Here is a 25,112-nt window from a genome sequence, read left to right as displayed (position 1 = left end):
TTTGGAACCAATCTTATTATGGTTAGCAGAAAAAGTAAAGCTCCAAGTAACTGGGGCTACAATTTGCTGCAAGCGTCTTATGGGTCCTGTAACAAAAAACCATTTTAGCCTAGTAAACTGCAAGCAGAAACAAATGATGCAGCTGATTTCTGCCAAGGCATCAGTGAACAATATCGCATGATACAAAGACCAAAACCAGTGTTCAAATCATCTGACTCTGCCATCTTGTAACTCTGCATGTGGGAGTATTTTGTAGTCAGGGGCGATTTGTAGCTCTGTAATCACATATTAACCTACGCAAAAATTGAACTAGATACTTCAAAAGTATCGTCTGATAACATTTATGAAAATATCCATGAAATATTTGGACAATGTACTTTCAGGAAATGCATTTTCACACAAGGAAGCATGCCAGATAAATAAATTACATGATAAACACTTATTAGCCACATCCAAAAATCTTTCTTTTTTTTTTTCCCAGTAAACTCTAATACATGTCAAAAGCATGTATGTTCACCATATGTAGTCTGGTTCCCTATGAAGAAATTTTGTCTTTTTCTCCTACTTTTCTGTAATCTGACAAAACAAGAATATTTACCAGGTGGCCCCGGCAAACCTCGTGGTCCTTGAGATCCAGTCCCTCTTTCACCTTTCTCTCCAGGAATTCCTACAGAACAAAAAAACACCCCAAAGACAGACAATTAAAAAAAGCAATTAAAAAAAAAAACCAAAAACAACAAACCAAACCCCAAAGGAAGGAAACCACATCAACAGCTACTTCTTCTTGCTCTCTCATTGATATTAATATTTAGTTCCCATTACTTAATGCAACAAGGCTGGACAAACCTTATTTTGTACAGATGTCCAAATGTGCATTTGGGAAAATAATTTGGATTTAAATGTATTAACCTAAAAATAAAGTAGGATGCAGAGGTAATTTAGTGTGAACAAAGTTTCTCAGACCTAGAAAAGTCTTTGAGATACTTAAAGAAACACAGAACATTATTATTTTAAGCTACAAATAGGAAGGTATTTTCGAGCTTGCATAATTTTGTTACAAAGGATGCTTTATACATTCTTAGAAACAGTTATGATGAAACAAGTTTAAGAAAACAGAATTCAGAAATTCATTCTTCCTTGATTTTTTTTTCTAGTGTGTTTTTTTAAAGACTATATTAAAATACATGCTAGATAACACAGCACTGAGTTCATGCTAGAGTAGAGTAGCTGGAATAAGCAAAAGCCACAATATAGTACAGTCCAGACACCGCATGTCATTGCAGTCATCCAAGGTAGCCGTAAAATAGGTTTACCCATATGCCAAAACTCAGTTCAGAGTTGTTTCCCTCCTTCAGAGTGTTGTAGAGAGCCAAGGATGTAGACCTAATTCTTTCAACTCCTACTTTTTCTTCTTTGTAATGACTCATTTTCTCTCTTTAATCAAAGTTCTGTTCTGCAGAGTTGTGTTACTCCAAACAGCCTTTCAAGATGTAGCTGGTTAGTGCCAGAAGAGTTCTGAGAACATTCATTTTCCTGGGATATTCTGTTGAAGCAGCCAAAATGCTATACCACCTTGTGTTTTATGAAACATGAGCAAGGGAGAGACAGAGCAAAACACTGATGTAATTAACCTTGTCCTCCAGAACATCAGTGTCCCTCATGCAATCCAACTGACCTAACAGGCTACTGCTAAGTGTGGGCTTCCACATCTGACATGGTAAATGGATGAGACTGCTTCTCTGGCAGCCTCTGCGCTATGTCCACTGTGAAATATACAACTGCCTTGGAATCTACCCACCTCTTTCACCGGGTGGTCCTTGGACCCCAGGAGGTCCTGGGAATCCTGGTCTTCCTCCAGGTCCAGGCTCTCCTCTAGTCCCAGCAGCTCCTGGGGGACCAGGTGGTCCTGGTGGCCCTGGCTGGTTACGGTTTGAATAATAATCATTTGGGATTTGATTCAGCATTTGATTGAACCTGCTCATTTGACCTTCAAAAGGAAAACAAAATGGTTCAATAAGCTCTGTGAAATGAGTGAAAGTTTTTTATCATAGTGGGAAGAAGTAACAATTTATCTCTCTTCATTAAACTTTGTCCTTGTCCCCATTCAATACATTAGTGGTGAACTAGTAGAGATGAATTAGGTAGACATAACGTGAATGTCTGATAAGAAGTTACAACACAAATGGAGGATGGAGGGAAGAGAGGATAGGGACTTCTGGAAGCCAGTAACATTAATAAAAAATACTTTTAAAGCAATTAAAGTCACAAAATAAGAATTTGTTTACAATACTCTTGCTCTTAGAGTTCGAATTAAAGGTTATTTTTACTCTGAAGAACAGAAAGGACTTGTTACACTTCTAAAAGTTAAGTATCACATTTCTATATACTTTCAGATCTCTGAAGCTACCACAAATACAGTACAAATTATTCAGGTAAGAGACAGCAGCATACAGTCTATAAGGTCGCTTTCTTAAGCATGTAGGATGTACAGGTTTGTACCTATATACCTTCTGCATATAGACAAATTTAATTTCCAAAGACAGGTGTCTGAATAAAAGCAACAGCACTGTGAAATAATGCAGAAAGAAGCCTTAATGGGTGGCCTTATCTACCCCATTAGTGTAATGTGCCATTACACATTAGTATATCCCTGAAAAGATGAGCTGAATATTAAAAAAATAAGGCTGAGATGTTCAAAAAAGAGATGCTAAAAGATCTCAGATATGTTCTTATTCCTAAGTCTAAAACATTCATGAATGTATTTTTCTCCCTCTATGCTAGCTAACAGACATGTTTTAAATAGCAGCCGTAACAGACATATAAAAAGAACATACTGTCCTCCTCCCTGTGCACAAGCACTCTTAATGATCAAAAAGGTATATCTGTTTGCCTGAGTCAGAACTTACCCTTATTATAGAAATAATATTAAGAACAATTTATGGCCACATTTGTCTCTGTCCTTTTTGGAAGATGTACTAATAGCAAAAGCACTGCCTCAGGGACAGAGAAAGACTGTAGAGAATACTTCACTGGGCTGAAGAGCTGCACTGTGTGGCAGTAGAGGACTGAAAATCCATCTGGAGTGCTTCTCCAAATAAATATCATTTTTACTTGCTTAGCACATCCGATACTGTGCACTGTATTTACCCAACACTCATCTGTCTTTTCCTGTTAGCAGTGAGTATCCTTTTTCTCCCCGATTTGTTCCTTCTGAAGATAAGACATGTTTAATGAGAAAATGCATGCTGATTTTATACAAAGATGAAGTAATTTTGGACCAGACTGACAAAAGGAAGGTCATATGCCTCGTACAGAACATTAGACTTTCATGTGTATTTCCAAAGGTCACAGATTAGTTCAGGATCACACTAGCCATCTAGATCAAGCAAAGATTTAGTGCTACATTTTTTTCCACCAAATCATTGGCATTGGACAGCTATCAGATCACTCAGGCTCTTGTTATGCTCTGTGGCCAGTACTCCTCACCTTAAATTTAAAACATTGGTTTCTGTTTTCACAAAGTAGTAAATTACTAGATCGAGAAACAAAGCAAGCAACACTGTTTACCGTTTATCAGTTGTTCACAAACTTGTCTTGCAACTGCTCGCATCATGTTCTGAGAAGCAATGTCACCCTAAATAATCAAAACCAAAGCAAATGTTTTATTAGTAAGCATCTATGCTTCTAAAGATGGAGTTTTTAATTAAAAAATCTGACAAAGTCTGACTTTAAAGAAGACTTACTCTGTCACCTTTTTCTCCCTTCATTCCAGGTGCACCCTAAAATAAATACAGTAAAAATAAAGCAACTGAAGGATTATACGATTCCACCCCACCTATAAGTTTGAGACATGCAACTCTAGAACACATTTTGGCTTCTTCAGGAAAACAGACCTGATCCTCCTTGAACTTTAAATTTCAAAGATGCCAAAGCAGGTGCCAGAAAAGACTGGACAAGCAATGATCTTTTGTGTATGAACAAATACACTGACAGATGCAGAAGAAAAAGATCTGAATGAAATATTCAAATGGGGCCAAAGGAACTGACGTGTTCTGATACTGGAACCACACTGCCAATTTAAAAGTTGAATTTTTAGCATTACATTTCTGTAAATGGTGAATGGTCTTGTATGAGTTATATATGACTGTTTAATTTTAAGTCTTAAGCCAACTTATCATTAAAGAAGGTAAGTTAGGAAGAGTAACATATGTCTAGGAAGGGCAGCTGTCTCCTTGAACCCACAAGAAACAGACCCTGTGTTAAGAGATGGCACATAAGATGGAGACGCCATTAAGTACTTATACTATTTATAACAACAACTTTCCTGTGAATTTTCAACCATTTCTAGTCTTATGAAAGTATCATGGAAGTCTTAGCTTAAGCTGCTTTATAATTATTGACAACTAGACAACCAGAGCTAACTTTTGTCTAACAGCAATTTCCATTTGCCTTTGAACGCTTTAGTGGTTGTGGGGTTTTTGGTTTTCAAGAATACTACCTAAGTGAAGCAGAAGGGCTGATTCTAATTTTTATATATTTACGTGTTTATGGCTGGAAAAACATCAGGTGGACTGTAAAGATGATTTTAAATGCTGGTGATAGCACGCACTATCTACTTTGTATACAAAATTCTGTGTGTGCATCTCTCATACAACATTTTGAGATTTTAGCCTTATGTTTGCCTTACACCGCTATCAAAATAAAACACCGAGAAAGAGGAAACCGTACTTTCCAAAGAAAATGTAATTACAATGCTTGTTATGATGGATTTTTAAAGTTTTTCAAAATAGCAATGATCTCAGAAGGATGTTTATAACTTACTTTGGTCTATTTGACATGATTTTGGCCACAGTAGAAGTTGCCGATGTCCATTTAAAATAAGCAGAAGATTAGAATCACAATCATGTGACCCTTTGAAAAAATTTGAAAATCTGCAGTATTTTAAAGCTATTTTTTAATTCTGACATCAAAATATAAAAAAAAAAAATAAGAAAACATCCCACAAAATAAAACCAAATCAGAAAACAAACAAACAAAAAAAAAACAAACAAAAAACCCCCAAACAAACAAGACCAAAACCCTATATTTATTGCAAAACTTGCTTAGGAAACCATCACAAATAGCACTTCCAATGCTCTTGAACGCTCGCTGAGACAAATGTCATGTGTGCTAGATTCCAGGACAGTACAAACAAAACTTTGGCCATACCTATGGGTCCTGAAGTGGCAAGTGTGAGTTTTACAGATGACCAGCGAATGCAGAGTGAGGACACAGCTGAGTCCTAAAAATCTGTTGTAAATTCACCTGCCAGAAATGTGTCTAAAGAGCACAGCATCTTTGCTATTTAAAAAAAATGGACTAGCATGAGTTCAAATGGATTTTCACATGTAGCCTAAATTACTATTTGAACTCTAAGGCATATTTCAGAGGTGAAAGACCAGTATGGTCATTTGCTGTTCTGCATTGCTTTCCACATACTAACACATACATCATAAGTATTACTGCTTTTTTACATGGTGGTATTTCTTTAAGGAAGATTTCTGTTTATCACCATTAACAAAGCAAAGTGTGGGCTGCAGCTGTTTTTCATAACATTCCTACAGTACCCACAATATATTTCAACAACACAAGACAACAAATCATTCCACTGAGGTCACAAAAGATATAATTTGAATGCAGTGGCACTGTTTTGTAGACTTCTATCGAGGTCTGGAGCAAAATAATTCCTATGGAGTATGTTAGGGTGTGAACCTAGTATGTTCTCTGAGCTTCTTCCCAGCACTGTTACATACCCCATGACATGCTACAAAAAATATGAGGCAGCTCATCTATCACTGAGTTAAGTAGTTGGCATACAGTACATTTGCATCACACGTAACAGATCTTTCATAGAAAATTAATTGTACAGACTCAAATGAAAGGTTTAGAATGATGATGCCATAAGTGTGCCACTGGAATAAATTATGCCACCAAACAATTATTAATATGTACAAAATATATCCATCAAAACTACAAATATTCTTTCCTTTCTGAGTACATAATACCTGCTCATTGTATTTTCATTTTCTCTAAGGCTTTCATAGTACGTCATGTTGTTTTGACAGGAAGCAAATCATACAGTATGTCTTCTTGTTTACACTAGGTAAGTGCCAGCATTAGAAATCAGATTTCTGGTCTACTATCCTGACAATATTCTAACAATTACTTAAAATGCCATGTTCCAATGAATTCACTTGCTAGCACATCCACACAGCAGAACTACAGAGAAAAGAGAAAAAATAAGCAAACTTAAAATCTTCAAATCCTATATCGTGTTTCTAAAAATGTTTTTGCTGACTAGCCAAGTTCTTCAGACTGTCTTCAGCTACAAGTGATGTTAGTAAGACAGGAAGGTGCTCTGGTAACTAAAGCACAACATTGCTCAACAGTATTGCCAGCAAAAGTCCCCAGACTACAAAAATGCTAAGGCCTTTCTTTAATTATACTATGAAAATTGGAATAATAGTAAAATATATGATATACAGTCAATTTTACAATTAATTGAAAACAAATGAGCCTCATTCTTCAATTTATGACCTTGCAAAGATGTATTTAGCTTTATGACTGGAAATCTATAGGTTATTCCAATCTAATTTTAAAATCTGAAGATCAGAGGCTGACTATTTTAACAACAAAGTTAATTTTCTACCACCTGGGTGTTTTAGAAATATGATTTACAAAAAAAAATTATAACTGCAACTACTGAATTACTATTTGCATCTTCCTCCCACTTGGTTATAATTCTTCTTAAGTTTCAGTTTATTTCCTTTTAATAGACAAAAAAGTGCAACTTAGCCAACTGCTTGCCAGCACTTTGAGAAGCAGCAGCTGCTTCTGACATTCTCTTTTGTTGATATCCTGCAATGAGAGAGTCACTTGAGGTCAGTGTGAGGAAAAGCTAGTTTATGCTGCATGTGGGATTTTTCTGAGCTGTGGGCTGGGGCTGCAGCAAAGTTCTATGGCTGAAGGAGGACAAAACAAAGGATGTTTTGCTATTTTTACTTCACAGGATAATGCACTCAATTGTTTTCCCTAAAAGAATGTTTGCTCCCCACAAGAACCACCAGTTCGCTGCTCCCTAAGCAGCGTCTTTTTGAAACTTTATCTACGATGTCTGGATGGATGGATGCAAAGTCAGTAAACAGATGGTAGCAGAGAATGTAAAATGCTCAAAACCTGATTTAAATACCAACGAACATCTCCCTTATGTGCTCAGGATTACTCTAAAGGTTTTCATGTTGAATTTGGTCCTGGAGACATCAGTATGCACCCTATATAGAAAACATAATTGCCTTGCACCATGTCCTGGGGATTTTCTCAGTCAACAGTCAGACCCCGTTATCACAGAGCCTGTTTTAGAAACAAGACAGCTGTACCTTAAGATGACTTAGCCTGTCTACTAATCCATTGCCATTTTCACTCTCACACCCATAAAACAGAAGTACTGGAAATTTTCATCTCTGATAGGTTTGTATTTCCTATTACATTCATTCACAGAAAACATACCCATTTCTTCTTGAGCCAATATCCTCTTCTAGCTCAATGACTTTTTCTTACCCTTGCTGGTAGTTACCCTATGAAATGTGTACAGAATACTACCAAATTCTCACTCTCTGAACAGACAGACAGAGAGAGAACAGATATTTCAGCCTCCTCTAGAATAGCCAGTGCTCAATTCTCAACAGATTACTGGCTCATTTGTATTCTTATGGTTCTTTTCCCAGTCATTTTGTTACTACACTGAAAACAATGACCCAAGTTTCTCTTGGAAGTACTTATAAGCAGATTAAAAAGTCGAATTTCCTATTTCCATGAAAATTCATCTAGCAATTCAAGTATCAACTTGTTCTAGTCTAAGTACGCACTGAGGTAGAGAAATGTTTGCAGCCACATTTGTTGTGTGGTTTGCCTCAGCTTAACACATTAGTGGTATTCAACACATCAGGACAGAGCTCCAGTTGACTGCAGTCAGTGGGAATGTTTTCACAACACCAAGGCTTGTCATAATTTGCATAACTGTTCATCTTTTGCCTGGGGTGTAACATTCCTTGCTTTGCAGGGGTCCTTTACCTAAAATGTGCGGCAATATACCAGCAATACAGACTGTTCAGGTAGAAGAAAAAATGATAGGATCCGGTCAAAAATTATTTACTCCTTGTATTTATCAGAGGCAAGCAAAACCTTATTATCTTTCTCCGGGTCAGGAAGTTACAGATTTGGGCAGGCCTGACCCATGACACTGCAAGTTGCATTTGGCTATCAGGCAGCACTTTTGGCAATTCTAATGCTGGACACAAAGGAAAGCGTTGAAATTCTGTCCACCAGAAATCTGATAAAACATCTGTGCAAGGTGCAAGCCAGAATTCCTGCTGGGATCTGTTCTAGAAACATAAGAAATGGTAAGCATGATGCACAGTGTCCCATTACAAGAAAGTGCAACACCAGGGGGGTGGGTAGTGTGGGTGGGGTGGGGAGAATGTATTTCTAACTGAAAGGAACTCTTAAGATTAGAGCGTGGGAGAACTTACAACTTACATGGTGCTTGAGCAGGAGTTGACTGCTTTTGCTTTGCAAAAGCACTGAAACTGGGCTTGTAGCCAAATTTCGTTCTATGCACATTATTTACCTACAGAAGATCTTCACTGCTGAACCAGGTCAGCTATCCACTGTCCCAAGTGGGGGAAAACTTGGATATACCTGGTAGTTGGAAGCTCACTTGTGAACAAATTGCAGCACCTTGTGCACCGGCTGTCTATCAAGCATCAGACCTGGCAGGAATATCACATTAGCAATGTATTTCTAAAGCCAGGAAAGCTTCAGTGCTTTCTTAAGACTCTGTGTCCTCTATTGCAAAGAGAAATGGGATTTATAGGCTGGCAAATGCAGACTGAATTCAGTGTATATATGAGAAAATGACCCAGCTTCCAGGTGCTCCTGGGAACTTTCACTTTGTAACCATCAAGCTGCACAGCCTACTACATGTTCTTCCAAATTATCCAGCTGTTGTATACACAATGACACTGAAACAGGATGGAAAATTCTGACTGATTGCCAGACATTAAGTAGAAGTAATGAATGACTTCTCATTTCAATTGCTGTCTCCGCTTCTGAGTCAAACATAATTTTTCAGAGATCCTATAAATGAATCAGTTAAAATTTCTCCTGAAACTGCTGGTGGGAGGCAACACCTTTGTTCTTTCTCCCTATTCAGGATGTACTTTAAAAGTTTGAATTGATCTCACAGAAATCACCCCCAAATAATTTTGCAATTACCTTGTAAAAGGCACAAAAACTTTGCAAACCAGAAATTATTATATAATATTATCAAAGATTGTCCGCCTTCAGCAGTGTACCCCTCTTTTACTACACATACACACACACAAATATAAAGGCTTTCCAGTCATTTTGCTGACCTAGTTCTTCGTCCTCATGCAGTGTAGGAATATATGTCTTGGCACATAATAGTCTACGATCTTTTTAGTGGAAACCAGAGACCACAATTTCCAGCCCCAAGTATTAAACTCAGCAAAATGGCATACTGTAAAAATAAAATTGTTTGAAAAAGACAGGCTTGCGGTCTTAGGTCAGCTCCACTGTATTAACCACTGTCATAAGTGCAAGACAAGTATTTAAAGCAAAAAGAAGTCTCATATTCATAAAAAAAATGTAATTTTAAATTTGATACTGTAAGTGTATCATTATCTTACTGGTGTCCCACGATCTCCTGGTTTTCCTGGTTTTCCACTTGGGCCAGCAACTCCTGGAACTCCTGGGGCACCCTACAGTGGACAACATGTAAAATGAATTGTGTAAATCCACAACTGCCTAAGTGGTAATAAGAAATGTGTTACTGTATTGAGTGCAAAGCAATACTAAAAATGGGTCCTATCAGTCTTGGGTTTTTTCTGCTAGGTACACATCAGGCTTGAAAACTTTCCTTCATAAAAAATATTTTTGTTTCTTCATGGAAATGTGTCCTTTTACATAACACCATGGATTAACAAGCGTTTCTGAATATAAAGATTCAGAGTTTCTACATGGTTTTGGGATCACTCTTACTGACTGATTCCTGACGGAGTACAAGATAGTCTGGCCTTCTAGCTTCATCTAGCAGATCTGTGATCCATGTAAAAGTCCACAACAAGAAGTGTATAAAATTCATTCTAGTGATACTAGATAAATATGAACAAATGAAAGATTAGAGTTAGGTTATGTGATAAAAGCTTATCTGTACACCCACAAAGGAGCACATGAAAGACTGTTGCGGGAGAGCGGGGGGAACACATATAATATCCTGTCCGAGAGACTCCTGTCTATAATTTATATACACACCAGTTATATTTAATACCTGGTGTAAATGTGTGCTCTGTGCATTTGCTTACAAGGAACACATCTTCCACCTTGCTACTGGTTGGACCTGACAACATGGAGCTGCAGCAACTTGCCTATCTCCGGCTGTCTCATCCAGCATGAGTTTTTCTTATAACAACCAGCACGTTTTCTAACATGGTCCCACAAAACACAATGAAGTAGCTTTTTAAGCAAAAACTAATCCTCAAATATTCTTGTCAAGAAAAACTTGCATGAACAGGGTTTAGTTTTGTTTTTCTTACGTGCATACAAGTAATAAGCTGATTAGTTTTAGCAAATCTAGCTATGCATTTAAAGATCATGGCTAAAGTACCAGGTTAACTGGTCCTTCCTTTATGTACACTGGAAGAAATCAGTTTCAAAACCACTCTCACGAATGTTTGTGAATACATGCTTTATGCAGCTGTTTGCTCACCTTTTACTAAGGGTTTCCCAGATCTATTTAGGATATTGAAAAAAGGATCCATTTCATATTTCACAGAAACTGAATGTTAATGTGTCTCTCTCTGATCAGTTCTCTTATTCCATAGTATATCAAAGACAAAATTATATTTACCGCTGGTCCTGGTGGGCCTCTGGGACCTGTAGGACCATCTTTTCCTGTGAAACCCTGTTCAAAAACAAAACCATGGTTAGTGATTTATTTAAGACTGCAGCCCAATTAAAATGGCCTTTAAGATTATGTAACTGCAACACTCCTGGTTACTACTAGCATGTATTTTCAAACCTATCCATAATGTAATTTATGAAAATAACAATCACAACTAATCCTGTAGAAGGCTACGGAAGACAGCTTCAGCCAACTCACAAGATGTTCAGAAGCTGTTGACTAACTGAATATAGAATAAGTCTCTCTCAACATTTTTAAGAAAAGGAATCATTGCTCTATTCAGAGAAGAGCTCTCATTTTGTTGTTCTCTCACTCACAGATTAGCTGGAAAATCTGAGGTTTCTACTTAAATGAAGAACAACCTCCCTCTCAGATACTTCCCCTGCAAGAACAGATGCCATTTCAGTAACCTAACATAGCATACACATATTAGCATTGGTGGTCCATGGTCCACTAATGACTCACGAATCCAATGGTATGCTTTTTGGCAAGCAACCACTACATGGTGGTCTGTTTTCATTCCCAGCTACCAACTGTGATGAGAAGATAACCATAAATGTATAGCATCTCGGCTACTAATTTTGACTGTAAAGGCAAGTCATTGCATCAGTCATCTAAAAGGTGATATGCCACTGTGAAGACAAAAGAGATTTGCATAGCTGACCCGAAATTAGAAGAAAGGGATTGCAACACCTACACAGTTAAATACCTGTGTGCATGTCCTTCATTATGAAGGCATTTCAGAATTCCCCATTCAAAAGAAAGTTCTTAGCTCCAGATAGCCAAAAGTTAAGAAGCAAACTTCACCTTCACAGTAAGAATGCCACAGACAGATTCTTCACAGATATATCTGCCACACATTGAGAAAAGCAGAATTTCAAAGGGATCCTGTGCAGCAGCAACAGTATGTGGAAGAGAGCAAGGCTAAGTACCTCAGCAGAGCTCTGCTCAGTGGACATAGTGCTTTGTGGGAGCAGGCATCTAAGAACCCAGTCAGGAGAGTAAGCATTGCAATTCTTATAGTACATATCTGGCTAGCCTATGGCTATCTGGGAAGGTTTTCACTCCTAGATTTTTCCAGTCCTTCCACTTTTACCTCTCAAACTAGATACTGATAAAAGGACTCCTTTTGAAAAAGCATCTGAAAACAGATATGACAAAGTAAGAGGGGTGGAGGAGGGCAATGGACCAAAACAAAGAAAAAAAAAGCCAAAACAAAAACTACCAAAACCATTACTTGGTCTTTTAGAGTTAAAATGAGGTAATCTTACCCTTTCTCCTGGAGGTCCCATTGGTCCAGGTGGACCAGGTAAACCTGGGGTTCCCTAGAGGGGAAAACAATGATAAACTGCACCCCTGACAGAACAAATATCACTGCTATGCTAATCATTCCATTATATATGCACACATTTAAATATTAACTGTCTTTAGTTAAATGCTTTTTTGCATTTACAAAAATAAAACAAACCTTTAGGAGAAACCATTTATTTCATATACATGATACAAGAGTCTTCACCCTCACTCTACTTTTTACTTCCATTTCTTTATTAGCCCATAATTCAACTTCAAAAACAATTTTCAGTACTGGTCACATAAAACAGGTACATCTGCTTTACTGCCTTTACAAACATGACTTACAGATGTCATCTAATCCTTTAACACTTGGTGCTAAAGCATAGCTGCAGTCACCAATCAGAATGTATCCAAAGAAACAAAAATTAGACTCTTCCTTTAATATTCTTCCCTCTCCCCCCCTCCCATCGTCTTATTTTTTAACATTCTGCTGCTTGACTGTGCATATCAGAAATTCTCTGTTTCTCTTCCTTTTAGCTTCTGGGTAAAGAATAACCCCTAAAATTAAATAGGTAGGCTACATTAGAGAACACCTAGGGATAATTTCATTCAGCACTGTGTAGGATCAGTACCATTATTGTAGGAACCGGATATTGAAGTCTTGTATCATGTTGTCATGTTCTTCCCCATTTTCTGTCTAATTTCACCATACACTAAAATGTAGCACTGCTTTCTACAGGATGCTACTATTCAGGGTTATAAGGACTAATAAAACAGGTAAAGAATACAAGGCCCTTGGTCCATGACTGACCTTATCTGATATATAAAACTAAATCCACAAGACCATTTAAGTATCTCCCATGTAATATTTCTATCCCCAGTAAAATTAAGGATAATAAAGTAACCAAGGAATATTAGTTATATCACCACATGTTCAGATCAATGACCTTAGATTATCCACATCTGACTGATTATAAAAAAAAATCCTAATTTTTTCTCCTTAAAACATAATCCTAGTTTACAATATAGAAACCTGTAAGTAAGTGAAATTTAATATTGCTTTCTTCTTTCAGAAAGCATATGATTAATATCCCAAGACAATTTGACTTCCTAAAGTGGAAAGCAATTAGACAACAGTGCTGAAGAAAGGTTCAGGAAAGGTTCTGCAACTTTTATATTAGGAAGACATTCAAATGCAGGTGATCAGAAGTTAAGGGACCTTCCTGGGGAGTTATCAGTGTACTTTTCCTAATCCAAAGGCTTGTCCCTGTACATTCACTACTGCCCAGGTGGATATTTTGCTTGATTCAGTACAGCTGTTCTTTCACTCTTGCTGTTTTGAATGGTTTACTATTTCCTACATTTCACATTCCTAAGTGTAAGATAATTGTGTTTCCAAAACTATTGCTTAGGAAGGTATGAGAAGAGTCCACGATTTGTAGTGATGTCAAAGACAGCTGTCCAGCAGCCAACCTGCATCAGGAATACTGTGAAACGACATTATCTTGTCTAAGCGTTTACTTACTGATCGCCCTGGTAGTCCAGGCTGGCCAGCGTCACCTTTCATTCCTTGACGACCCTATAATTTTCATAAATTATTGTTAGAGATTCTACAGTAGATCAGCAGAATAATTAATTTGTGTAATGGACACAAAATATTTATGCAAGATACTTAAATTAAGGAATCCATAAGCCAACTCTGTGTTATGGAATAAGTCAAGATACATATACCTCCTAAAAGAAGAAATACTGATCTTCCCACAAATATTTGTAAATTCATTTGCTAAGGAAGTGACATGTCTTCTCAGTAAGAGAAACTGATATCAATGTCTTCACAGGCTGGAAAGCAGGGAAGGGTTACATGTTTTCTCTCAAACTCCTTTACCTTTCTCAATTGATGAACAGAGCTGTCTACACTCACCAAAGTTAAAGGCTTGGTATTTTTAAAGTATTGCTATTTTTCTCTGTCTCATGGTCTAAAAGGCATTACACACTTCCAGGACGGAAGATGAAAGAGCATATAATAGAATCATAGAATCATAGAATAGAATCATAGAATAGTTAGGGTTGGAAAGGACCTCAAGATGATCTAGTTCCAACCCCCCTGCCATGGGCAGGGACACCTCACACTAAACCATCCCACACAAGGCTTCATCCAACCTGGCCTTGAACACCGACAGGGATGGAGCACTCACAACCTCCCTGGGCAACCGATTCCAGTGTCTCACCACCCTAACAGGAAAGAATTTCCTCCTTATATCCAATTTAAACTTCCCCTGTTTAAGTTTTAACCCGTTACCCCTTGTCCTGTCACTACAGTCCCTGACGAAGAGTCCCTCCCCAGCATCCCTATAGGCCCCCTTTACCTTTCTCAACTAGCTTGTGTTCCACATACCCTAAAGCCCTGTAGTATAAATGTATGGTCTGAAATCACATGAGCTAAATCTGACAATACAATCTTTATTTTTCACAGTGGCTTGCATGATGATCCAGCATTAATAATTGTTGATGACACACCAATAATCAAATAATTTGTAAACACAGACTGCAATTACAATTGATATGAAAAATGAAATTACATGAGTCAAAAGTGGCGCTCTTACTTATTGTAAACTAATGAGAAGTTCCACCAATGTTTCTATTTTCATTCTTCAGAGGTTTCTAACTGAATATGACAAATACATGTATCTACTATTGTGTTCTGGCATGTGTTCTGTGTTATTATCAGGCTAAAGTCAAAAACACATTACTCCATCTACTAAGAAGGAGAAAAATGACTGCTACAGCTGAATCCAGGACAGTTGTGTTCCACATGTAAAAGGAATGTGATTGGCCTTTTTTGCTGTTTGGCACCTTTAGGTCATCTTGAAATTTCTCTTCACAGTATATAACAAAAAAATAAAAAGCATCTACACTGGTTAACAAAATCTGTCTACTTAGTCCTTACAAAACAGAAGGTGTACCTAATCTCTATCTTAAAGCACATTTTGTTTTCCATTTCCCAAATTACTTTACATACTGAGAAGGTAAAGTATGTACCAGTTTCAAATGCAAAATGAGACAGCATGCAGTCGGACACTACTTTTTTTTTCCATAAACTTTATATTTTAATCAAAAACTTCATCAAAAAAGTTCCTAATTATATTAAATTCCAAGCTAAACAGGAAACATCAGAATTATATTCCTGCTTTTGGGATGATTACTTATTAAAATATGGCAAAAGCAGTCAATACATTCAGAATGTAGACAAAGGGTTACCTATGCTATCTGCTATTAAAAACAGAATCTGGGGAAACTTCATCAGTGTTAATAAAGTTGCTCTGGCTTTGAAGGCACATACATGAAATCGGAAGTAGCCTCTCACTAAAATATGCATGCTGTTGCCAAGAAAGCCCCCTAGGAACAAAGGCCTGTTTTGTATGTCTAGATCTAGGCACCCATTGCCTCTCTGAACTTTCAGCTACTGATTTGAGCATCGAAAATACAAGTTAGACATGTAAACCTCTGAGAAAATCTTCAGAGTAATACTGTGTGCTTAATTTTCCTGCACCACAGTTTTATAATTTTGAATCCTAGAATTTGAAGGACTAGCAACTCTACAGAAAAGTTGTGAGACTGAAAATGGAGTAGCACAATGTACATTAGAACGCTTAGACTCTGTCCCTTCACAGGCATACCATAAGCACATGTAGCAATCAGGATAGAAAATGCAACCGTACTGAAAGAGACCGGCTTCATAATACTACTACATTGCAGGGAAAAATAAATGTTAGAGCAAAGCTGCCACTCTCTTCCAAGACTGCCATTCCCCATAGACAGCTCTAACTCCACACATTTCCAGCCACACTTAGAATGGCCACTCACCGGTTCACCTGGGATAGATAGCCCATTGGGGCCCTGTGGACCTGGGGGACCTTGAGGGCCAGGAGGACCCGTCTCACCACGAGGACCAGGCGGCCCCTTGAAGCAGAAAATTAAAGCAAGATTGTAAATGACAACCCCTGCTTAGATCTGTAACTGCAAAATCCTTTGGGTTAGACACTTAAGGTAAATCAGAAGCCTGGAGATACATTTAAAACTTCAGAACAACTGTGGAAACACTTATTCAAGCTGCATATCCTCCTGATTCATGTTGGCAGTCTCAGGCCAAAACACACCTTCTGGCAGCATTTAATTAGAAGTATAGCTGTCCCCTCTGTACAAAAGAAAGGACAACAATCCTGCAGGGTGTTTATTAACACCCTGATGCATGTACTGTAGTTTGCCGATGTGCAGTCAGTGCTTTCAGGGCTGCATACATGCATAAACTGTGTATATATAGTCTCAACAGGCAGGCTGCACATAAAAAACATATAGACATATTTCCAAATAAATTTTGAATTTCCATTCTTAGCCCAGCATAGAATTAAACATACAAAGTTTCATGCAGGTAAGCATGTAGCAACATTATAGATGCATTCCAGAAAGATACTTACAGATGATCCAGTCAAACCCCTTTCACCTCTGGGACCTTTAGCACCTGGGCCACCCTAAATTGAATATTTGGAAAGAAAAATTATTCCGTTCACGGAAAGCAGGGGTACATCATACCAGTGTGCATTTTGAATCTTTTTTATCAAATATTTACATGAAAGCCCAAAGTTCTGAAGTGCATAGATCACACTACTAAAAAGAGTACTAGGACAGAAAATGCATCAGAAACTCAGTTAAACCACACCAGCTTCAACCTTGCCAATTTAGCCCATGAAAAATTATTGTCATTTTTGCATCTGCAGATATAAACTTCTCCAATTTATATTCATCAAAATCTCTGGACACCTCTCTAGTAGACTGGCAGACAACTTAACTGGACTTCAGACTCCCCATGCAGCATTTTTGACAGCTTCAAAGTAGAAGTACTAATGGGCTGAGTATAATTCCTTTATATTCATACTGGTAGGAGGATATCCAACCCACAGATTGCTATCTCTCCACACACACAAAAAAAAAAAAAAACCCACAGGGTAACTAATTTATTTCCCTGACTGAGTAAAGAATCTTTCCTTGGAGTGAAATCCTGATTCTATATTTAGGAAAAATATTTGCACAGTCCATTAAAAATATCTTGTACATGAAGTGAAAGACAGCTGAGATTGAGCCAGATTCTTTCAACCTATCAAACAATGAGTAGTTATTCACAGTGATTACATTGGAAATATGGGAAAAGGATTATTATACAAATAAGTAGAGGTGGTAGAAGATGCCCAACTGTGGTTTAAACTAAGATGACAGGGGAACAGATTACCATGATATTATGGATGCATTGATCTCTCTGACTGACCTTTGTTTCACAAAACAACTTCCATAAATCTAAAAATGAGAAAATGTGTCCATTGCAAATAGTTACTTACAGCTGGTCCAGGGGGTCCTGGAGGTCCCACACTGTCTTGAGTACAGGTACAAGCATTTGGAAGAGCTGGGCATTTTGCTTCATCTCTCTGAAAATATAATCACAACTGTTACTGTCATTTTAAAGAGAAGTACTAGATGGCAGCATACTTTTCTAAAACAGTAACAGCAAGATTTTCTATGGTTGTGTTTGCAAGTAAAATACACAGCTAAACAGTGGTTTCCAAAAGTTTTTACAGGACCTTCCATATTTTTAAACAATTTTCCTTGTGAGCTATACATGATACTAACAACATAGACACAGGTAAAATCAAATTCATATGCAGTTTCTGTAGGTCTAATATTTATATCCATTAGACAATCAGCTTGCAATGACAAAGAATAAACTAGTTACCTTTGAATGTTACCTTAAGAACAGATTAAATTAAAAAAAAAAAAAAAATACAACTATTCCATTCATAATACCTAGGACCTTACATACCACTGGAATACAAAATATAACTGACATTTTTTCCACCGTTCCTAAGCAACTCAGTTCTAGCACATTATAACATCTCCCTCAGACACAAAATTTTGAAATCCGGTGTTGTTCACTGGCTGCTCCAACAACTGTGGTTTAGATATGTTGTCTATAGTATGAGATATAATACCAGGGTAATATTAATATTGTTAAATTTGCTATTACTAATGATTTTCTGAATAGCTGCTGGTTCTTTTATACTCACCATAGAAGGAAGATCACAACATCTGTCTCTGCTAGTCCAAACTGGACTACATACAATGTCAAAATTCTGGATTTCTAACTGTAAAAGAAAGGAGGACTCTTGAGAGATATTAAAGATGTTACTTATGAAATCTAGTGGCATTATCATTAAAAATTACTCCAAAACTAGTTTATTTTTATGTAGTTTACATTATTCAGACATTCACTTCTTTTTTTGACACTGTCAAAAAAAAAGGTTTAAAATTAAAACATTTCATAAATACATAAAAATTTATAAAATAAAATAAATTAAAAAAAATTAACCAAGTTTACAAAAGGTTACAAGAACTTCAAGCACTGATGATTGCTCTTGTTCTGTGCTAAATATGTGACTGAAGAAATATTTTGCAATACTGAACGAATATTACCAATGAACTTCTGCATCATCTGAGTTCCTGTGCACTTCAAAATGAAATCTGGCTGAAAAACTTTTGGACCAGCTCTAAGAACTAAAGTCCTTAGGTCATGTATTAATTCAGATTCATTTATGGAACTTTCCATTGAGATTATCAAAGAAAAGTTCTGCAAAAAGTCTGAATTTGGGACCTAGGTAGATTGTACAGTAAAAATGTTTGCCTTTCTTTTTTCACCTCAAGAGCTACAATCCTGTAGTTTGATACATGCAACCAAACATTTGATGGTGAGCACCAGGAGTCTTCTTCTGGGGTTCGGGTTTGCACATATGGGTCAGATTGCAGATTTAAATCTTCTAATATGAAGCCCAGGTGATAGCATTGATAGTATAGTTCATCCATCAAGATAATTGATGCGCCTTTCATAGCAGAAGCCACTTTTTCATTATAGGCTTATAGATCATAAAGCCAGTGTGGATTACTCTGATCACTCAGAGTAAGACACACCACAGTTCTTGACAGAAATAAAACCTGTTCATTGAAGAATGTCTTTTAGGAAAACAAAACAATATACATTTAAAGATTTCCAGTGATAGAGAATCCACAGTAAATGGTTCCAATGACTAAATGCTCTCTCTACCAGAAGAAAACCTTTCTGCTCTTGTTTGAATTTACCTGACTGCAACTTTCAGCTATTAGATTTTTATTCTTGCAATTCTGCTAGAATGAGAAGGTATCAAACCCAAACTCCTCAGCTGAGTAGATTGGGTCTTGAAATACAGACACTTAAAAGCTATAAGTACAATACCAGTTTCTCAGCAATCCTAAATCTTTAATAATTTTCCTCAGAAAATTTCAAGGACTTGAATTAATGAATGGATTAATATTTATTGCTCACTGTTGCTGATCTACGGTCGCCTTTTAGAAGTTTCCCAAGTATTTCATAGCCATCATTTGTGATGTTCCCAGCCTCCTTAATTGGTTTTTCCAGTATTTCACTGCAGTCAATATAAATCTTAACATTTGATGACGTTACGACAATATGGACCTGAAAAGAAGTTTAATGTAATATTTAGAAAAGGCACATAGGCATATTTGCTTTAATACTTTAACATAATTTCACTGTTTAGGTAATAGTCCTAAATTTTCTTCCTAGCAATCCTGCTATACTTTCAAATGGTGGAAAAAATTGGACATAAGGAAAGGCTATGACATTAGTAACCTCTTTAAAATCTTTTGAAGGTCAATAAGATGCATATAGAAGTACAGCTAAGAAGTACTATTTAATTTAATAGTTGAACTACAGTGATCTATTTCATTGCTTTAAGATGGCATTAAAGTGAAAAAAGAAAAAGAATTTTTGAGAGGAAATGAATAGAAGCTCTTCTTATCCTTTTCTGATGGCTAAGGCCACACAAGAAGTTTATGAGTCTGTGACTGCCAGTGGGCTAATAGACTGTCTGTAGTTCAGAGGGTAGATTTAGATCCAAGGATCCAGCGTTCATTTTCCACAGATGACTCAATCAGAGGCATTAGCTGCATTGAGATACAGAAAGTGAACAGAGAAGCCTGCTGAGAAAAAGACAAACTCATGGAAGAAGCAAGAGAGAAATTTCCATGAGAAAATTGGCTACAAAAACATATGCCAAAATAAGGAGAAACAGGGAAGAAGAGGAAGAGATTAATTATTGGAAAAAAAGGAAACTTAGAAGGGAGAAAAGAATGACTGTAGTAAAGTGAGAGTATGTTTACCAAGAGAATTAAGTGCTTGGGGAAAACACAGTAAACCTTAAACAGAAGAACAAACAAAACTGAAGTTTACGATTCCAAAAAATTTATAGTACAGATGGCAAATGTTATGCAAGTGAATTTCCTACATTTCTATGAAAACAAAACGCATTCAGGAGTCTCCAAGAAAGAAACAAGGATTGGACATTTTAAAAAATCTAATATGCAGTCTATGGAATAATATCTTAAGGCTACAGAAAGATTTTAGTGGCTTTATATACCTTATATACTGCATATACTTTATGTACAATATTATAATATCCATGTAATTGTTAAAATATCAACACAGTAAGATAAGCAGTAAAGAATCCTTGAAGTATGTATTCATGTTTTAAAGCTTCCGTTATCATACCACATAACCCTTCAGAAACATATTGCTATTTGATGACTGCTTAAAAACCTTGGCATGAAGTTGAAATAGAGATTCCCTTAAATGTGCTGAGTCAACAAGTGCCTCAACAATCTCCTGAGAATTTGTTCTTTTTTCCATATTAAATATTTTCCCATGCAGAATTGTCTCCAAGGTATCAGCATAGTTTATCTAACACTCTTTAAACATTATGTGCTTTAGGTAATTGAATTAAGACTTTTGAAACTGTCCTCACTTTTGTCATCTGAAATTTAGTTGGCATCACAGTTTAATTCTCAGTGCTGTGTATACGAGTGGGTTTTTAATTACCATTCCCAACAGTGTTTCTAGACCAAATTAAAAAAGTAATGAAAATATAACTGTGTCCAAAGTATAGTTTGGTATTACCTATCAAACTTTCCACAAAATAAGTACCATGCTAGAACTTTAAATTCATTATCATTTATATATCATATACTCAGTCATTTGATTATATGATTAAATTTTACGGATTAACTAATGCATCATGCAGTTTAAATTCATCACATACGTAATTTACTAATTCTGCAAGGTATCTAACATGCAAGTCCTTCTACTGGACTGAATTTAAATAAAGTAAATGACATCTGCATAGCAAAGGTATTTTCTTTTGCAGACATAACTTAAGAGACATGAATCTACATCCAGTGCTGAATTAGAACATCAATTTTAAAATGTTCAAACAGCAGTGACTGTCAAGCATTACATACCCATCCAAAGGAGAAGCAACCCCAGCAACCAAAAATAAGCAGAGCTTCCCTAAGTCATTGACTCAGCCAGCTAACTGCTGATTTAACAGCAGCTCTGAATTCCAGCTTGAATCTCATGGTCCAGGTACAAATCTAATAGAAATAGGCATCTAGTTTTTACTTTAGATAAAACATTTCTGTATTAAATTCTGCCACATTTTTGTTGAAAACAAAATCTTAACAGAAACATTCTCTTCAAGTCCGAACACACCAACATAAAGTATCAATTCTGACCATTTTCAGTGCCAGAAGGCACTGAGGTTTTAAGAAAACATACTTTAATCTTTCTTGCTGAACCCCTTCTAAGATAAAGTTTTATGGTGTTCTGGTCTACTGCAAAATGAACTACATCAATAAGCTAAGCAAACTATTATCCCATATGTACATCAGCAGAAAGACATACACTCATTATCAAATTTCCTGTAACTAACTACTATAAAACTGCAATCTAAAAGGAAGTCTAGCATGGTAAGAATAAGAATGTATATGTCGTCTGTCTCTCCAAAACATTCAGTTATAAATTTAACAACTGTCTCAGGCAGTCAGGATTTTTCCTATGGGACTTGCCAGATTCAACAGCTTTCACCATAGCTATGCTACACAAAGTGTTCAAGTATGCCAAAGTAAATTTCCCTGCACAGTTAGATGTAGTTAACTGTGCTTCACTGAATGAGCCAGTAAGTCATCAAATGAAAACCACAAAAATGTGTGATATTTTGGAAAACATATTCACACATTCTAAAGATTTGTCATTTCTTTGAAACTGGATGGTAGGAGAAATTGCAAAAGTACCTCTTGAAATGTGTAAATCTTACTTTCCTTCTTTCACCCAGCTGAACCTACTGCTATCCTTTATTTTAGGAGCTAATCAACATGGCTGATACATAGGGCTTTCCCAGCTGTGAGTTGTGAGTTGTGGAATCTCATGGTGGTATCATTAACAAGCTGACTCATATAGCACTCAGTAATCATTTCAGAGAGAATCCAGAGTCAGCTCAGTTACATGGTGAAAAATCCCAAATACAGCTCTTTAAATCAAGGCTACTCCTGTTACTTCAGATGCTATCAACACCTGAACTTTTGATTCCTTCCTGGGAAGAAAAATTAAAAAATAAAGGGGAACGACACACTGCACTAAATAACTCATATTTTTGCTTAGGAAATAGTCTCACAAGCAAAAATTCATAGTTCCACAGCTTTAAGGTAATGTGCAAAGGGCTGTTACTGCTGTACGTCATTAGGCATTTTAGGATTGCTTTCTGTTCATATGCATTTAACTACTAAAATAACACAAAATTCTGTGTTTTATTTCCCAGCTGTTTTCTAACAGCAAGTGTAATTAAACAGTTATGCATAACTGGTAGTATTGCTGGGGTTGCAGGTTGTTCCCCATTTGCTCTGAAAAATGAGTAGTGCTTCACTGTAAGCACTGTCAGACAATTGTGCTCAGCTCTATCACATTTAGAGGAACTACCAAAAAAAAAAAAAAACCAACTCAATGTCTATGAAATTAGCAGCAGATACTTCAACCAGACTACTGGCAGTACAGCATATAGAAAGTTTCACACCAGTGACTTGAAGAGGGGAAGTCTCAACTCGCACTGAAATCTAAAATGAGGCATGCTACATGCTGTTCTGTGTCTTCCTTCTTGGTGATGACTCAGCTTTCATACCAAAACGATGTCTATGCCAGAGTTTGCTGACAGTTTTTCTCATGCCAATAGATTAACACATTTCTTTAAAATTCAGTTTTCCTACTAAAAAAAGGGGGGAGGGAGGGGCAAGGCAAAACGCCGTATGCCAAGGACAAAATAGAAGCTGCATAAAGCAGGTGTAATCCAAACTTACTCATAAGTGTCAGTTACAAAGTCAATGACATAAACATTTCTTCATATATGCAAAACAATCAGCCATTAAATAAATTATAAACAAGAATTGCATATAACAAAGTAATTTGGGAAATTATCCTCTGTCAAATTCTGAGGAAACCAATAGCTTTTATAGTACTGTGTGATTTTTGTAGTCATCTGTGTTTTTAACAGATGAAGTCACAATAGCTGGCACCAGCTATCTTTCTCTGCTTTCAGCCTAGCAAAGTCAGGTTGACAGTGAGGCCTCTAGTACCAGGAAGTTGACAGAGACAACCTCTTATCAGTATCCTTGAAGGAATGCTTGTAGTGACCAGTCATGAAGGAGAGAGTATCATAAAGAAAACAAATGTTATACTATAGCCATATTTAGTCATCAGAAAAAAACTAAACTAAACAAAAGGGAGATAAATGAAAAGAATGTGCATAAATGAGAATGTGCATTTCAGCTGACCAAAAATGTTGCAACTTCAACTCAATTTATCTTAAATATACATACTTAACACAGCAAGAAAATCTTTTTAAATTGTGTTTTAGATATATATGTAGCCTGAGTTAAACACTTCCTGATAACTAGAGGTTAGGAAGCCTGGCAGGATCAAATTCTTATAATTAGGTGCACAAAATGAGAAAAGCAAACACAAAACTATCACAATTGAAGGCAGATGCAGTAATGGGAGGATTTTAATAGCCATTTTGACAATTCAAAAAAATATGAGCTTCATTCTAAATCACAAAGAGATTACACAATCTTTTGTGGGCTCTTTCCCATGATGGCTGTTTCCTCAGTTAATGTTACTTTGTAATATTTTAGGCCCAGTGAATTTAAGCCAGAAATATACCAATATACATTAACACATACAAAACATCCATATACATGTAATATGCTTTTTAAGCATATGAATCTTATTCAATGTGCTATTCATCTCCAAAAATTGGTTCCCTGACTTTATAAGTCAACAGCTATGTACTTTCTGTGGCTGCATTTTCCTTTTCTCTTAATGATTTCAGACTATTACACTATCCTCCAATCTTTTCTCATCACAGCTTCCTTTCCTATTCTTTCCAGTTTATCTTTTATTCTTCCTCTTTCATGTCTCAGGAATCAGGCTATGATGTCTTGTTCTGGTATATCCCCCCACTTTCACAATCTTGACAAACCTCTTAATAGGTTCAAAGAAGAGCTGTAACTTCAGAGATCTTGTTTTACATGATCTGTAAGTCTCTGTCAATTTACAGTACTGTATAAAGACTGGCCACTGACAGTGCCTTCTGCTTGTTTGTCCTTTGTTTCAAAGAACAGCACTTTAGAAAGCAAAATTCATAATTTCAATCTTTTACCTTATGGAAACTTCCATAAAAGATTTTCTTTACTTCATCATTATCAAAAGTTACAGTTTGAACCTCTCCACTTGTATCCTTGTTAAAGAATGACAGGACTTTGCTGGCAGCTGCAATGAATGAAAATTAAACAAATTTTATTTCATATGTACTACTGAAAC

The 25,112-nt window shown here is 36.5% G+C and overlaps 1 protein-coding gene across 5 annotated transcripts in view; it reads right to left on the bottom strand.

Moving 5' to 3' along the window:
- Positions 1-25,112, bottom strand: part of COL12A1 (collagen type XII alpha 1 chain) — a 102,413-nt gene that overhangs the window by 4,042 nt on the left and 73,259 nt on the right. For all 5 annotated transcript variants that reach the window (XM_065681415.1, XM_065681414.1, XM_065681412.1 and 2 more), the window contains 14 exons: positions 24,952-25,061; positions 19,716-19,865; positions 18,427-18,504; positions 17,704-17,790; positions 16,789-16,842; positions 16,178-16,273; positions 13,839-13,892; positions 12,292-12,345; positions 10,967-11,020; positions 9,747-9,818; positions 3,744-3,779; positions 3,568-3,634; positions 1,799-1,987; positions 599-667 (listed from right to left, as the gene is read on the bottom strand). In XM_065681415.1, coding sequence (XP_065537487.1) covers positions 599-667; positions 1,799-1,987; positions 3,568-3,634; positions 3,744-3,779; positions 9,747-9,818; positions 10,967-11,020; positions 12,292-12,345; positions 13,839-13,892; positions 16,178-16,273; positions 16,789-16,842; positions 17,704-17,790; positions 18,427-18,504; positions 19,716-19,865; positions 24,952-25,061 — 1,170 coding nt within the window. The remainder of the gene's footprint in view (positions 1-598; positions 668-1,798; positions 1,988-3,567; positions 3,635-3,743; positions 3,780-9,746; positions 9,819-10,966; positions 11,021-12,291; positions 12,346-13,838; positions 13,893-16,177; positions 16,274-16,788; positions 16,843-17,703; positions 17,791-18,426; positions 18,505-19,715; positions 19,866-24,951; positions 25,062-25,112) is intronic.

Source organism: Lathamus discolor, chromosome 5 (assembly GCF_037157495.1).
Source record: "Lathamus discolor isolate bLatDis1 chromosome 5, bLatDis1.hap1, whole genome shotgun sequence".
Classification (NCBI taxonomy): Eukaryota; Metazoa; Chordata; class Aves; order Psittaciformes; family Psittacidae; genus Lathamus; species Lathamus discolor.
This window is presented reverse-complemented; position numbering and strand designations above follow the sequence as displayed.